The sequence below is a fragment of the Pseudophryne corroboree genome (assembly GCF_028390025.1).
Source record: "Pseudophryne corroboree isolate aPseCor3 chromosome 3 unlocalized genomic scaffold, aPseCor3.hap2 SUPER_3_unloc_21, whole genome shotgun sequence".
Lineage (NCBI taxonomy): Eukaryota > Metazoa > Chordata > Amphibia > Anura > Myobatrachidae > Pseudophryne > Pseudophryne corroboree.
In genome coordinates, this window is record NW_026967510.1 from 237712 (window position 1) to 253579 (window position 15868).

The window sequence follows — 15868 nt, forward strand, 5'->3', positions numbered from 1 at the left end:
TCGCAATGTGTATAACGTGCTCTACCTGGTGCAATGTGTATAACGTGCTCTACCTGGTGCAATATGTATAACGTGCTCTACCTGCTGCAATGTGTATAACGTGCTCTACCTGGTGCAATATGTATAACGTGGTCTACCTGGCGCAATGTGAATAACATGCTCTACATGCTGCAATGTGTATAATGTGTTCTGCCTGCTGCAGTGTGTATGACGTGCTCTACCTGCTGCAATGTGTATAACGTGCTCTAACCGGCTGCAATGTGTATAACGTGCTCTACCTGCTGCAATGTGTATAATGTGCTCTACCTGGCGCAATGTGTATAACGCGCTCTACCTGGCGCAATGTGTATAACGCGCTCTACCTGCTGCAATGTGTATAACGTGCTGTACCTGGTGCAATGTGTATAACGTGCTCTACCTGGCTGCTGCAATGTGTGTAACGTGCACTACCTGCTGTAATGTGTGTAAATTGCTCTACCTGGTGCAATATGTGTAACGTGCTCTACCTGCTGCAATGTGTGTAATGTGCTCTACCTGCTGCAATGTGTATAATGTGCTCTAACTGGCGCAATGTGTATAACGTGCTCTACCTGGCGCAATGTGTATAATGTGCTCTACCTGGCGCAATGTGTATAACATGCTCTATCTGGCGCAATGCGTATAACGTGCTCTACCTGGCGCTGTGTTAAAACGTGCTCTACCTGGCGCAATGTGTATAACGTGCTCTACCTGGCGCAATGTGTATAACGTGCTCTAACCGGCTGCAATGTGTATAACGTGCTCTACCTGCTGCAATGTTTATAAAGTGCTCTACCTGGAGCAATGTGTATTACGTGCTCTACCTGGTGCAATGTGTATAACGTGCTCTACCTGGTGCAATGTGTATAACGTGCTCTACCTGGTGCAATGTGTATAACGTGCTCTACCTGGTGCAATGTGTATAACGTGCTCTACCTGCTGCAATGTGTATAACGTGCTCTACCTGCTGCAATGTGTATAACGTGCTCTACCTGGTGCAATGTGTATAACGTGCTCTACCTGGCGCAATGTGCATAACGTGCTCTACCTGCTGCAATGTGTATAACGTGCTTTATCTGCTGCAATGTGTATAACGTGCTCTACCTGCTGCAATGTGTATAACGTGCTCTACCTGCTGCAATGTGTATAATGTGCTCTACGTGGCGCAATGTGTATAACGTGCTCTACCTGCTACAATGTGTATAACGTGTTCTACCTGCTGCAATGTGTATAACGTGCTCTACCAGCTGCAATGTGTATAACGTGCTCTACCTGCTGCAATGTGTATAACGTGCTCTACCTGGTGCAATGTAAATAATGTGCTCTACCTGCTGCAATGTGTGTAACGTGATCTACCTGCTGCAATGTGTATAACGTGCTCTACCTGCTGCAATGTGTATAACGTGCTCTACCTGGTGCAATGTGTATAACGTGCTCTACCTGGTGCAATGTGTATAACGTGCTCTACCTGCTGCAATGTGTATAACGTTCTCTACCTGCTGCAATGTGTATAACGTTCTCTACCTGCTGCAATGTGTATAACGTGCTCTACCTGGTGCAATGTGTATAACGTGCTCTACCTGGTGCAATGTGTATAACGTGCTCTACCTGGTGCAATGTGTATAACGTGCTCTACCTGGTGCAATGTGTATAACGTGCTCTACCTGGTGCAATGTGTATAACGTGCTCTACCTGGTGCAATGTGTATAACGTGCTCTACCTGCTGCAATGTGTATAACGTGCTCTACCTGCTGCAATGTGTATAACGTGCTCTACCTGCTGCAATGTGTATAACGTGCTCTACCTGGTGCAATGTGTATAACGTGCTCTACCTGGTGCAATGTGTATAACGTGCTCTACCTGCTGCAATGTGTATAACGTGCTCTACCTGGTGCAATGTGTATAACGTGCTCTACCTGGTGCAATGTGTATAACGTGCGCTACCTGTCGCAATGTGTATAACGTGCTCTACCTGGTGCAATGTGTATAACGTGCTCTACCTGGTGCAATATGTATAACGTGCTCTACCTGCTGCAATGTGTATAACGTGCTCTACCTGGTGCAATATGTATAACGTGCTCTACCTGGCGCAATGTGAATAACATGCTCTACATGCTGCAATGTGTATAATGTGTTCTGCCTGCTGCAGTGTGTATGACGTGCTCTACCTGCTGCAATGTGTATAACGTGCTCTAACCGGCTGGAATGTGTATAACGTGCTCTACCTGCTGCAATGTGTATAATGTGCTCTACCTGGCGCAATGTGTATAACGCGCTCTACCTGGCGCAATGTGTATAACGCGCTCTACCTGCTGCAATGTGTATAACGTGCTCTACCTGCTGCAATGTGTATAACGTGCTCTACCTGGTGCAATGTGTATAACGTGCTCTACCTGGCGCAATGTGTATAACGCGCTCTACCTGCTGCAATGTGTGTAACGTGCTCTACCTGCTGCAATGTGTATAACGTGCTCTACCTGCTGCAATGTGTATAACGTGCTCTACCTGCTGCAATGTGTATAACGTCCTGATTATGTCCCAGTCAGAGGTGAGTGAGGTGGAGGAAGTGAGTGAGGTGGAGGAGGTGAGTGAGGTGGAGGAGGTGAGTGAGAGGGAGGAGGTGAGTGAGGTGGAGGAGGTGAGTGAGGTGGAGGAGGTGAGTGAGAGGGAGGAGGTGAGTGAGAGCGAGGAGGTTAGTGAGGAGGGTGTGGCTGCTGCTGCAGCCTCCAGTGATAGTGATGGTGTTGTGGCTCCGCAGCCACGCACCACTACAAAGACGGGCCGCAATGTTAAATTCAGCTACGCTGAGAATATGGCTTTGGTGCGGGAGCTGATGAGGCATCATCGGCAGTTGTTTGGCCATGATGCTGCAAAGGTGTCGTCACGCAGGAAGAGTGTTCTGTGGAGGAAGGTTGTTGCGGCTGTGAATAGTGAGGGTGTGGTGAGGCGGACCGAGGACACGCGTCGTAAGCGTTTTTACGACATAAAGCGCCGTGTCAAGGCGAAGATGGCCAAGGAGGCTAAATCGGCCCGCCAAACCGGGGTGGACACCCCTTCCGTGCATCTTACCGTGATTGGGAAGAGCCTGTGCGTGCACTCATTCCGCCAGAAGTGGTTGGTGCCACTTATGTCCGGGATTCGGATCGGCCAAGGCAGGATGGTGAGTTGTGTTTTTTGTGCTTTGTCCTTAGTTGTCTGAAATGTCTTCTAGCTAATTGTGGTTGTCAGTTTGTGCATTCTTCTAATGTGTTGGTGATGTAGTGCAGGCATGGCCAACCTGTGGCTCTCCAGCTGTTGTGAAACTACAAGTCCCATCATGCCTTGCCACAGTTTTGCTATTAGGGAATGCTAAAACTGTGGCAGGGCATGCTGGGATGTGTAGTTTCACTACATCTGGAGAGCCACAAGTTGGCCAGGCCTGATGTACTGTTTTTTTTTTTTACTGGTTGCCTTGGCGTTTTCCTGGTGTTGTAAGTCAAAAGTAAATGTTTGTAGGTGTGTTTTCATGCTTTAACATTTTTAATTTAATTGGGTTCTATTTTTGTTAGTTGGTTTCTTCTAATCAAATTTATATTTCAGTCTGGTGCGGGATAAATCCTAGTTTATTGACTGCTCTCATTGTTCCCAGTCACTGCCCCGCGGCACATGGAACATAAGTAGAAGGGGGATTCAGCCTATATACACCAGAGATTCTTTATATCTATCAGAGGAAGGATCTCTATCAGAAGAATGGTTATAGCACTGTTTATATAACAGCATATATTATCATTATTACAGGCTGCTACTCTCTCCCCAGCCTCATTCATTCTTCAGATGTTATATTTCTGTAGCGGGTGCTGGAGATACAGAAAATAAGAATTTACTTACCGATAATTCTATTTCTCGTAGTCCGTAGTGGATGCTGGGACTCCGTCAGGACCATGGGGAATAGCGGCTCCGCAGGAGACAGGGCACAAAAGTAAAAGCTTTAGGATCAGGTGGTGTGCACTGGCTCCTCCCCCTATGACCCTCCTCCAAGCCTCAGTTAGGATACTGTGCCCGGACGAGCGTACACAATAAGGAAGGATTTTGAATCCCGGGTAAGACTCATACCAGCCACACCAATCACACCGTACAACCTGTGATCTGAACCCAGTTAACAGCATGATAACAGCGGAGCCTCTGAAAAGATGGCTCACAACAATAATAACCCGATTTTTGTAACAATAACTATGTACAAATATTGCAGACAATCCGCACTTGGGATGGGCGCCCAGCATCCACTACGGACTACGAGAAATAGAATTATCGGTAAGTAAATTCTTATTTTCTCTGACGTCCTAAGTGGATGCTGGGACTCCGTCAGGACCATGGGGATTATACCAAAGCTCCCAAACGGGCGGGAGAGTGCGGATGACTCTGCAGCACCGAATGAGAGAACTCCAGGTCCTCCTCAGCCAGGGTATCAAATTTGTAGAATTTTTCAAACGTGTTTGCCCCTGACTAAGTAGCAGCTCGGCAAAGTTGTAAAGCCGAGACCCCTCGGGCAGCCGCCCAAGATGAGCCCACCTTCTTTGTGGAATGGGCATTTACATATTTTGGCTGTGGCAGGCCTGCCACAGAATGTGCAAGCTGAATTGTACTACACATCCAACTAGCAATCGTCTGCTTAGAAGCAAGAGCACCCAGTTTGTTGGGTGCATACAGGATAACAGCAAGTCAGTTTTCCTGACTCCAGCCCTCCTGGAAAACTATTTTTCAGGGCCCTGACAACATCCAGCAACTTGGAGTCCTCCAAGTTCCTAGTAGCCGCAGGTACCACAATAAGCTGGTTCAGGTGAAACGCTGACACCACCTTAGGTAGAAACTAGGGACGAGTCCGCAGCTCTGCCCTGTCCGAATGGACAATCAGATATGGGCTTTGTGAGACAAAGCCGCCAATTCTGACACTCGCCTGGCCGAGGCCAGGACCAACAGCATGGTCACTTTCCATGTGAGATATATCAAATCCACAGATTTGAGTGGTTTAAACCAATGTGATTTGGGGAATCCCAGAACTACTTTGAGATCCCACAGTGCCACTGGAGGCACCAAAGGGGGTTGTATATGCAGTACTCCCTTGACAAACTTCTGGACTTCAGGAACTGAAGCCAATTCTTTCTGGAAGAAAATCGGCAGGCCGAAATTTGAACCTTAATGGACCCCAATTTGAGGCCCATAGACACTCCTGTTTGTAGGAAATGCAGGAATCGACCGAGTTGAAATTCCTCCGTGGGGCCTTCCTGGCCTCACACCATGCAACATATTTTCACCTATGCGGTGATAATGTTGTGCGGTCACCTCCTTCCTGGCTCTGACCAGGGTAGAGATGACCTCTTCCGGAATGCCTTTTTCCCTTAGGATCCGGCGTTCAACCGCCGTGCCGTCAAGCGCAGCTGCGGTAAGTCTTGGAACAGACATGATTCTTGCTGAATCAAGACCCTTCTTAGTATCTCTTGAAGTTCCGGGTACCAAGTCCTTCTTGGCCAATCCGGAGCCACGAGTATAGTTCTTACTCCTCTCCGTCTTATAATTCTCAGTACCTTGGGTATGAGAGGCAGAGGAGGGAACACATACACCGACTGGTACACCCACGGTGTTACCAGAGCGTCCCAGCTATTGCCTGAGGGTCTCTTGACCTGGCGCTTCAGATGGGACGCCATCATGTCCACCTTTGGTCTTTCCCAACGGTTCACAATCATGTGGAAACTTCCAGATGAAGTTCCCACTTTCCCGGGTGGAGTTCGTTCCTGCTGAGGAAGTCTGCTTCCCAGTTGTCCACTCCCGGAATGAACACCGCTGACAGTGTTATCACATGATTTTTCGCCCAGCGAAGAATCCTTGCTGCCATTGCCCTCCTGCTTCTTGTGCCGCCCTGTCTGTTTACGTGGGCGACTGCCGTGATGTTGTCCGACTGGATCAGCACCGGTTGACTTTGAAACAGAGGTCTTCCTAGGCTCAGAGCATTGTAAATTGCCCTTAGCTCCAGTATATTTATGTGGAAAGAAATCTCCAGACTTGACCACACTCCTTGGAAATTTCTTCCCTGTGTGACTGCTCCCCAGCCTCTCAGGCTGGCATCCGTGGTCACCAGAACACAGTCCTGAATGCCGAATGTGCTGCCCTCTAGAAGATGAGCACTCTGCAGCCCCCACAGAAGAGACACCCTTGTCCTTGGAGACAGGATTATCCGCTGATGCATCTGAAGATGCGATCCGGACCATTCGTCCAGCAGATCCCCCTGAAAATTTCTAGCGTGAAATCTGCCGAATGGAATCGCTTCATAAGAAGCCACCATTTTTCCCAGGACTCTTGTGCATTGATGCACTGATACTTGGCCTGGTTTTAGGAGGTTTCTGACTAGCTCGGATAGCTCCCTGGCTTTCTCCTCCGGGAGAAACACCTTTTTCTGGACTGTGCCCAGAATCATCCCTAGGAACAGCAGACGTATCGTCGGAAACAGCTGCGATTTTGGAATATTTAGAATCCACCCGTGCTGTCGTAGAACTACTTTAGATAGTGCTATTCCGACCTCCAACTGTTCTCTGGACCTTGCCCTTATCAGGAGATCGTCCAAGTAAGGGATAATTAAGACGCCTTTTTCTTTGAAGAAGAATCATCATTTCGGCCATTACCTTGGTAAAGACCCGGGGTGCCGTGGACAATCCAAACGGCAGCGTCTGAAACTGATAGTGACAGTTCTGTACCATGAACCTGAGGTACCCTTGGTGAGAAGGGCAAATTTGGACATGGAGGTAATCCTTGATGTCCAGGGACACCATATAGTCCCCTTCTTCCTGGTTCGCTATCACTGCTCTGAGTGACTCCATCTTGATTTGAACCTTTGTATGTAAGTGTTCAAAGATTTCAGATTTAGAATAGGTCTCACCGAGCCGTCTGGCTTCAGTACCACAATATAGTGTGGAATAATAATACCCTTTTCCTTGTTGTAGGAGGGGTACTTTGATTATCACCTGCTGGGAATACAGCTTGTGAATTGTTTCCAATACTGCCTCCCTGTCGGAGGGAGACGTTGGTAAAGCAGACTTCAGGAACCTGCGAGGAGAAGACGTCTCGAATCTCCGATCTGTACCCCTGGGATAATACTTGTACGATCTAGGGGTCCACTTGCGAGTGAGCCCACTGCGCGCTGAGACTCTTGAGACGACCCCCCACCTCACCTGAGTCCGCTTGTACGGCCCCAGCGTCATGCTGAGGACTTGGCAGAAGCGGTGGAGGGCTTCTGTTCCTGGGAAGGGGCTGCCTGCTGCAGTCTTCTTCCCTTTCCTCTATCCCTGGGCAGATATGACTGGCCTTTTGCCCGCTTGCCCTTATGGGAACGGAAGGACTGAGGCTGAAAAGACGGTGTCTTTTTCTGCTGAGATGTGACTTGGGGTAAAAAGGTTGGATTTCCCAGCTGTTGCCGTGGCCACCAGGTCCGATGGACCGACCCCAAATAACTCCTCCCCTTTATACGGCAATACTTCCATGTGCCGTTTGGAACTGCATCACCTGACCACTGTCGTGTCCATAAACATCTTCTGGCAGATATGGACATCGCACTTATCTTGATGCCAGAGTGCAAATATCCCTCTGTGCATCTCGCATATATAGAAATGCATCCTATTAAATGCTCTATATCAGTGGTTCTCAAACTCGGTCCTCAGGACCCCACACAGTGCATGTTTTGCAGGTAACCCAGCAGGTGCACAGGTGTATTAATTACTCACTGACACATTTAAAAGGCCCACAGGTGGAGCTAATTATGTCACGTGTGATTCTGTGAAGAGACCTGCAAAACATGCACCGTGTGGGGTCCTGAGGACCGAGTTTGAGAACCTGTGCTCTATATCAATAAAATACTGCCCCTGTCAAGGGTATCAATATTTTCAGTCAGGGAATCCGACCAAGCCACCCCAGCACTGCACATCCAGGCTGAGGCGATCGCTGGTCGCAGTATAACAACAGTATGTGTGTATATACTTTTTAGGATATTTTCCAGCTTCCTATCAGCTGGCTCGAGGGCGGCCGTATCTGGAGACTGTAACGCCACTTGTTTTGATAAGCGTGTGAGCGCCTTATCCACCCTAAGGGGTGTTTCCCAACGCGCCCTAACTTCTGGCGGGAAAGGGTATAACGCCAATATTTGCTATCGGGGTAAACCCACGCATCATCACACACTTCATTTAATTTATCTGATTCAGGAAAAACTACCGGTAGTTTTTTCACTCCCACATAATACCCTTTTTTGTGGTACTTGTAGTATCAGAAATATGTAACACCTCCTTCATTGCCCTTAACATGTAACGTGTGGCCCTAATGGAGAATACGTTTGTTTCTTCACCGTCGACACTGGATTCAGTGTCTGTGTCTGTGTCGACCGACTGAGGTAAATGGGCGTTTTAAAGCCCCTGACGGTGTTTTGAGACGCCTGGACAGGTACTAATTGGTTTGCTGGCCGTCTCATGTCGTCAACCGACTTTGCAGCGTGTTGACATTATCACGTAATTCCCTAAATAAGCCATCCATTCCGGTGTCGACTCCCTAGAGAGTGACATCACCATTACAGGCAATTGCTCCGCCTCCTCACCAACATCGTCCTCATACATGTCGACACACACGTACCGACACACAGCACACACACCGGGAATGCTCTGATAGAGGACAGGACCCCACTAGCCCTTTGGGGAGACAGAGGGAGAGTTTGCCAGCACACACCAAAACGCTATAATTATACAGGGACAACCTTATATAAGTGTTTTCCCTTATAGCATCTTAATATATATATAAATATCGCCAAATAAGTGCCCCCCCTCTCTGTTTTAACCCTGTTTCTGTAGTGCAGTGCAGGGGAGAGCCTGGGAGCCTTCCCACCAGCATTTCTGTGAGGGAAAATGGCGCTGTGTGCTGAGGAGAATAGGCCCCGCCCCCTTTTCGGCTGGCTTCTTCTCCCGTTTTTCTGACAACCTGGCAGGGGTTAAATACATCCATATAGCCCCAGAGGATATATGTGATGTATTTTTAGCCAGCATAGGTACTTTCAATGCTGCCCAGGGCGCCCCCCCCAGCGCCCTGCACCCTCAGTGACCATTGGTGTGAAGTGTGCTGAGAGCAATGGCGCACAGCTGCAGTGCTGTGCGCTACCTCATGAAGACTGAGAAGTCTTCAGCCGCCGATTTCTGGACCTCTTCTCTCTTCAGCATCTGCAAGGGGGTCGGCGGCGCGGCTCCGGTGACCCATCCAGGCTGTACCTGTGATCGTCCCTCTGGAGCTAGTGTCCAGTAGCCTAAAAAGCCAATCCATCCTGCACGCAGGTGAGTTCACTTCTTCTCCCCTAAGTCCCTCGTTGCAGTGAGCCTGTTGCCAGCAGGACTCACTGAAAATAAAAAACCTAACAAAACTTTTACTCTAAGCAGCTCTTTAGGAGAGCCACCTAGATTGCACCCTTCTCGGCCGGGCACAAAGAACTAACTGAGGCTTGGAGGAGGGTCATAGGGGGAGGAGCCAGTGCACACCACCTGATCCTAAAGCTTTTACTTTTGTGCCCTGTCTCCTGCGGAGCCGCTATTCCCCATGGTCCTGACGGAGTCCCAGCATCCACTTAGGATGTCAGAGAAAGGTGGTTCTCCTGATTTGTGGACTCATTACATACAGACGTCATTACTAGTCACTGGTTACTACTCATTATCTGACTGATTTATATTTATATCAGTCGTCACTCAGTGATTGGCAATAGTATTGTGTAGATGCATGTTGGGACAACTTAGCAGGCCTTTGGAATGAAACAGGCAGAAAGCTGGATATTATCTATGCACTAACCTTGGGATAATATAATGTATACCTCGCTCTGTGACAGGGTTTCATAGTGTATACCTTGTTACAGGGAATATCCCTTCTCAATAACAATATTGTCACAGAAGTGATACAAATGTGTAGAATTGGATATGCATGCCTTAGAGAACTGTGCTGTGTTACAGGGTTACACATGATATGCTCAGTCACAGGAGAACACCTTTTATTACCAACAATATTGTTTTATTCCATGTGCATATCTTTGTGATGTGGTCAATTATCAATTTATATATGTACTGAATGGGTAACACATGTGATTGAGGATTCTGATCTGGTACAGGGTTTTACAATGATATACTTGGTTGGTACTTATTTCATGCCTATTGAAAAATCTATCTTAAATAAAAATAAAAAAGTTGTTTTAATTTATTCATGAAACAAAGAAAAAAAAGTGTGCCACACATTAAGGCTTCTTTAGATATAAGTCCACTAGCGTTTTTTTCTAGACCACCTAACCAGTCATTGCAATTTGCTTAATGGTGCACCTCCAACCAGATTAGCTAATCTTTGGTATTAACACTTTCGGATTATTCCCTCTGTGGGTTGGTTCATACATTGAAGGATCATAAAACAATTATCATTTGGGCCTGTGCATAGTCCCTCAGACTTAACGTCTTCCCTGGAAATACTTGTGGATGGAGCCATTCATTCGCTTTGCCAGGATTCAAGGGTGGTCAATCTGTTGAAATCAGAGCACTACATTTTGGCCACTGTGCTCGATCCTAGGTTTAAAGCCTACGTTGTATTTCTCTTTTCGGACACAAGTCTGCAGAGGTGGAAAGACCTGCTGGTGAGAAAATTGTCAACTCAAGTGGAACGTGACCCATCAATAGCTCCTCCTTCATTTTCTCCAGCAACTGGGGCTGCGAGGAAAAGGATAACATTTCCGAGCCCACCCGCTAGACACAAAAGTAACACATTAACAGGAAATTGTTTCTGTCACCATAGCGACAATTATCTGGAAATAAGATAATACACAGACACATAAAAAGACTCAACGGAAATCTTTTGTTTTTAAACAACTTTATTTCATATCTTTAATACACAGATTTTTCTCTATATTTTAAACTTAAAAAATACTTTACTCTGCACAACATGGATAAAATATCCTTTAAATCACAGAAACAATTCAAGTTACATTATAGTATTGCAGGTAAGTAAAACAGATACATATCAGGAGAGCCAAAACCCTATGGGGGTCATTAAGACCCAACTGCAATAGCGGCCCGCAGCACAGTTTGCTGGTGGTGGCAAAATGCACATGCGCAGCGGCCACGCAGACACACACATTGCGGTCGCATCCCTGAGGGGTGAACGCGGGTGGGCCGGGACCATTTTCCGGGGGGCTGCGTGATGTCACATCTGCGATCATCTCTGATTACCCCCCTATAAGCTTCCAGAGTGCACCTCATATCTCATCTTTTCCAAGCTACTACAAATGATATGAGATCGGTAGCAGCACTACTTTCAGGATTATTACACAGAACACACATAAAGGCTGACACAGCAAATAACAGTAACACATACAAGGGATTAATTAGAAATAAGGAAGCATAATCATCATTAAGCCTAATTATCAACTGGTTCTCTGTGGGACCCATACACCTCTTTACTGCCACCAGCAGCCCCAGGTACTGCACTGCGGCCATCCGCCCTGTCTCCCTCCCACTACAGCCACCCACCCTGTCTCCCCCACTACTGTCACCCACCCCACTACTGCCACATCTCCCCCCACTACGGTCACCGCCCCATCTCCCCCCACAACTGCCACCCACCCCGTCTCCTCCCACTACTGACACCACCCCATATCCCCCACTACTGCCACCTGCCCAATCTCCCCCCACTACTGCCACCCGCCCTGCCTCCCCCCACTACCGCCACCCGCCCTGTATCCCCCCACTACCGCCACCCGCCCTGTATCCCCCCACTACTGCCACTGCCTTGTCTCCCCTCTGACACCTTAGTGCTGCTTGAGGACAATATTACCCACAGACAGTGCCTCCGGCAGCCCCCGCTACAGCACTAGTGCCACCACCCTGTCTCCACCTCTGACATCTAAGAACTTCTTGGGGATTATTGGTACTGCTGGTAACAGTTCTTCATCTGCAGATGGCAGCAACGAGGCAGAAGCTGCTTCTGGTACCATGGACCCTGGTCATGTAGGGTTGGGATAGCCCATTATGTAATAGAGTCACCATCTTACAGGCAGCCGGTGAAGGGAGCAGAGAATGGGTGTTATGTGGCAGGAACGGGCTGGTTAGGTAAAAGCCTGGCTGCTGCATTCTGTACAAGCTACAAGCGGTGCAATTCTTTTGCTAGGAGACCCAGGTAGAAGAAATTGCAGTAGTCTATGCGTGATGATACAAGTACATGTATGACTGTAGGTAGATCTTCTGAGGGAAATAAGTGTTGGAGTCTGGCTATGTTCCTCAGATGAGGATCTGATTGTGGCAGATACTGATGTCTAAGTGTCACTCCATTATCCAGGACACCAAGATTCCACACATGATCAGCATTTTGTAACTCTGAACCCCCAAGCGTAAGTCTGGTTGGTTTGCAAAGCTGAACTGTAGCCCTGCCCTTTGGTGGTGAGCTTAAAGACCTGCTTCACCAGGACTTTGTCACAGCCAACTGGCATCACCCACACCTGGAGCTCAGCTAGACAACCCTTTAGGATTGGTACTGGATTCTCAGTACCTAGAGCAAAGACAGGTCATCTGTATAGCAGTGGTAGATGAGGGCATGACATCTGATTATTTCACCCGGTGGTAACATGTATATTGCAAAAAGCATAGGAGATAGGATAAGAACCTTGAAGAACAATGCATGGCAATGATAAGTATACTCCAGAAGATTAAAATGGTTCCTCACCTGAGTGATGTCTATTGTGTGCAACAAGAGATGATTTATTTCTCAGAGTATAGAAATCACTTCTCACCTGTGTGACTTCTGTAATGTATAACAAGATGTGATTTACGTATAAAACATTTCCCACACTCAGAGCAAGAAAAAAGGCTTCTCACCTGTGTGATTTCTGTTATGTCTAACAAGAGCTGATTTGTGTGCAAAACATTTCCCACACTCAGAACATGGAAATGGCTTCTCACCTGTGTGAGTTCGCTGATGTGCAACAAGATCTGATTTACATGCAAAACATTTCCCACACTCAGAACATGGAAATGCCTTCTCACCTGTGTGACGTCTGTGATGTATAACAAGAACTGATTTCTGTGTAAAACATTTCCCGCACTCAGAGCAAGAAAATGGCTTCTCACCTGTGTGAGTTCTCTGATGTATAACAAGATGTGATTTGTGTGCAAAACCTTTCCCACACTCAGAACATGGAAATGCCTTCTCACCTGTGTGACTTTGCTGATGGGTAACAAGTCGTGATTTGTGTGTAAAACATTTCCCGCACTCAGAGCAAGAAAATGGCTTCTCACCTGTGTGACTTCTGTGATGTATAACAAGATCTGATTTACATGCAAAACATTTCCCACACTCAGAGCAAGAAAATGGCTTCTCACCTGTGTGACTTCTGTAATGTATAACAAGATCTGATTTACATGCAAAACATTTCCCACACTCAGAACATGGAAATGGCCTCTCACCTATGTGACTTCTGTGATGTATAACAAGATCTGATTTACATGCAAAACATTTCCCACACTCAGAACATGGAAATGGCTTCTCACCTGTATGCTCTCTCTGATGTCTAACAAGATTGGATTTCCAGGTAAAACTTTTCCCGCACTCAGAGCAAGAAAATGGCTTCTCACCTGTGTGCTTTCTCTGATGTCTAACAAGATGCGATTTAAGTACAAAACATTTCCCACACTCAGAACATGGAAATGGCTTCTCACCTGTGTGACTTCTGTGATGTATAACAAGATATGATTTAAGTGCAAAACATTTCCCACACTCAGAACATGGAAATGGCTTCTCACCTGTGTGACATCTCTGATGTATAACAAGATGTGATTTCTTTGTAAAACATTTCCCACACTCTGAACATATCAGTGGCCTTCCACCTGCCTTACCTGTGTGTAGGTTAATAGGCTGTGTGTTCTTTGTAAAACATTTGGCATCTATAGAACATGGAAACACTGTATCTACTCTCAGAGCTGTAACAGATGCACCAATATCAGAGTGACCAGGAGAACATCTCCCAGGATCAGGGGGATCAGCTGATAGAGCTGGATGTATAATTGGGGTAATGGGATTAGCTCCTGGAGAATCCTGTCTACTGTCATCTTTTATGTCACAATCCGGGGATAACATTAGATGTCCTTCTGAGATATTCCTGCTTGTGTGTCCATCTGCTGGAAATAAAATACATTACGGAAATGTGACATTTTCTGTAACAATATTAATCCTGTAAACAATAGGAGAAGACGACTCTCTGGGACACAATTGTAAATGTGTGTGTATAATAAAACTTTTAATGAAGGCTTTATAATATTGTGTCAGACTACCATTGTGTCCACCCTCCTGAGAACACTCACAATAACATATGTAATATTATAATAAGACTTAGATATCTCTCTCTTGTACTGGTAACTAACCATAAAGTATAAATGGAGATGTAGTCACTCGCCAAGTCCTATGTCAGCACCAATGTAAAACAATGTATGGGGGAACATATCGTATGATTTGGAGATTCTAGATGAACAATAATATCAGTCATATGAGCTGATGGATCAGAGAAATGTCTCCTAACGTTACTCCTGGAAGCATTGGTAAGGTAGCATTCCTTTATGTGTGTGCTCATACGCTGGTAAGCCTGTACATGTGTTACTCACCCTGATATAACGTATATTGCTACAGCAGAGTAGGTGTGGAACAAGGTACTTTACATGCAATATACCATATAATACCCTGTAATCATCATCATCTGCTAGGTTATACTCTACTTTCTCTTATGTACTAGAGGACACTTGAGTCCATTTAGTACCATGGGGTATAGATGGGTCCTTTGGGAGCCACTGGCACTTTAAAAGTTTAATAGTGTGGGCTTGCCCCTCCTTCTATGCCCCTCCTACCAGACTCCGTTTAGAAAATGTGCCCGGAGGAGCCGGTCACAGCTAGGGGAGCTCCTAGGAGTTTTCTTAGCTTTTTATTTTCTAGAGATAGGTTACAGGAAGGCTGCTGGCAACAGCCTCCCTGCTTCGTGGGTTTTAGGCGGGGGTAGAAACCAACTTCCTGAAGAATAGTGATGTGTACTGGAAATTTTTCGGGTTTTGGTTCCGCGGGCGTGTTTTGGATTCAGGCGCATTTTGGCAAAACCTCCCTAAAAATGTTTTGTCGGATTCGGGTGCGTTTTGGATTGTTTTTTTTTTTTTGTTTTTTTTCAAAAAAACCTCAAAAACAGCTTAAATCATAGAATTTGGGGGTCATTTTGATCCCATAGTATTATTAACCTCAATAACCATAATTTCCACTCATTTCCAGTCTATTCTGAACACCTCACAATATTATTATTTTTAGTCCTAAAATTTGCACCAAGGTTGCTGGATGACCAAGCTAAGCGACCCAAGTGGCCGACACAAACACCTGGCCCATCTAGGTGTGGCACTGCAGTGTCAGACAAGATGGCCGATTTAAAAAATAGTCCCCAAACAGCACATGATGCAAATAAAAAAAAAAAGAGGTGCACCAAGGTCGCTGGATGGCTAAGCTAAGCGACCCAAGTGGCCAACACAAACACCTGGCCCACCTAGGAGTGACACTGCAGTTTTCTAGCGAGAGGATGAGTGCTTCCATCCTCATGTGAATCTGAACCACTAGCCATGAACATAGGCCAGGGCCTCAGCCGTTCCTTGCCACTCCGTGTCGTAAATGGCATATTGGCAAGTTTACGCTTCTCATCAGATGCTTTTAATTTAGATTTTTGGGTCATTTTACTGAACTTTTGTAGTATGCTTTACAACACAGAGGTAGAGCAATGGACTACTGTACCGTACTGCTATATATATACTGG

At 46.5% G+C, this 15868-nt stretch overlaps 1 protein-coding gene across 1 annotated transcript in view; it reads right to left on the reverse strand.

Moving 5' to 3' along the window:
• The window catches only part of LOC134983706 (zinc finger protein 585A-like), a 109206-nt gene extending 94999 nt beyond the window's left edge, over positions 1-14207 (reverse strand). The window contains exon 1 of the mRNA XM_063949361.1: positions 12912-14207. Coding sequence (XP_063805431.1) covers positions 12912-14169 — 1258 coding nt within the window. The 5' untranslated portion in view covers positions 14170-14207. The remainder of the gene's footprint in view (positions 1-12911) is intronic.
• Between the last annotated feature and the right edge of the window lie 1661 nt (positions 14208-15868).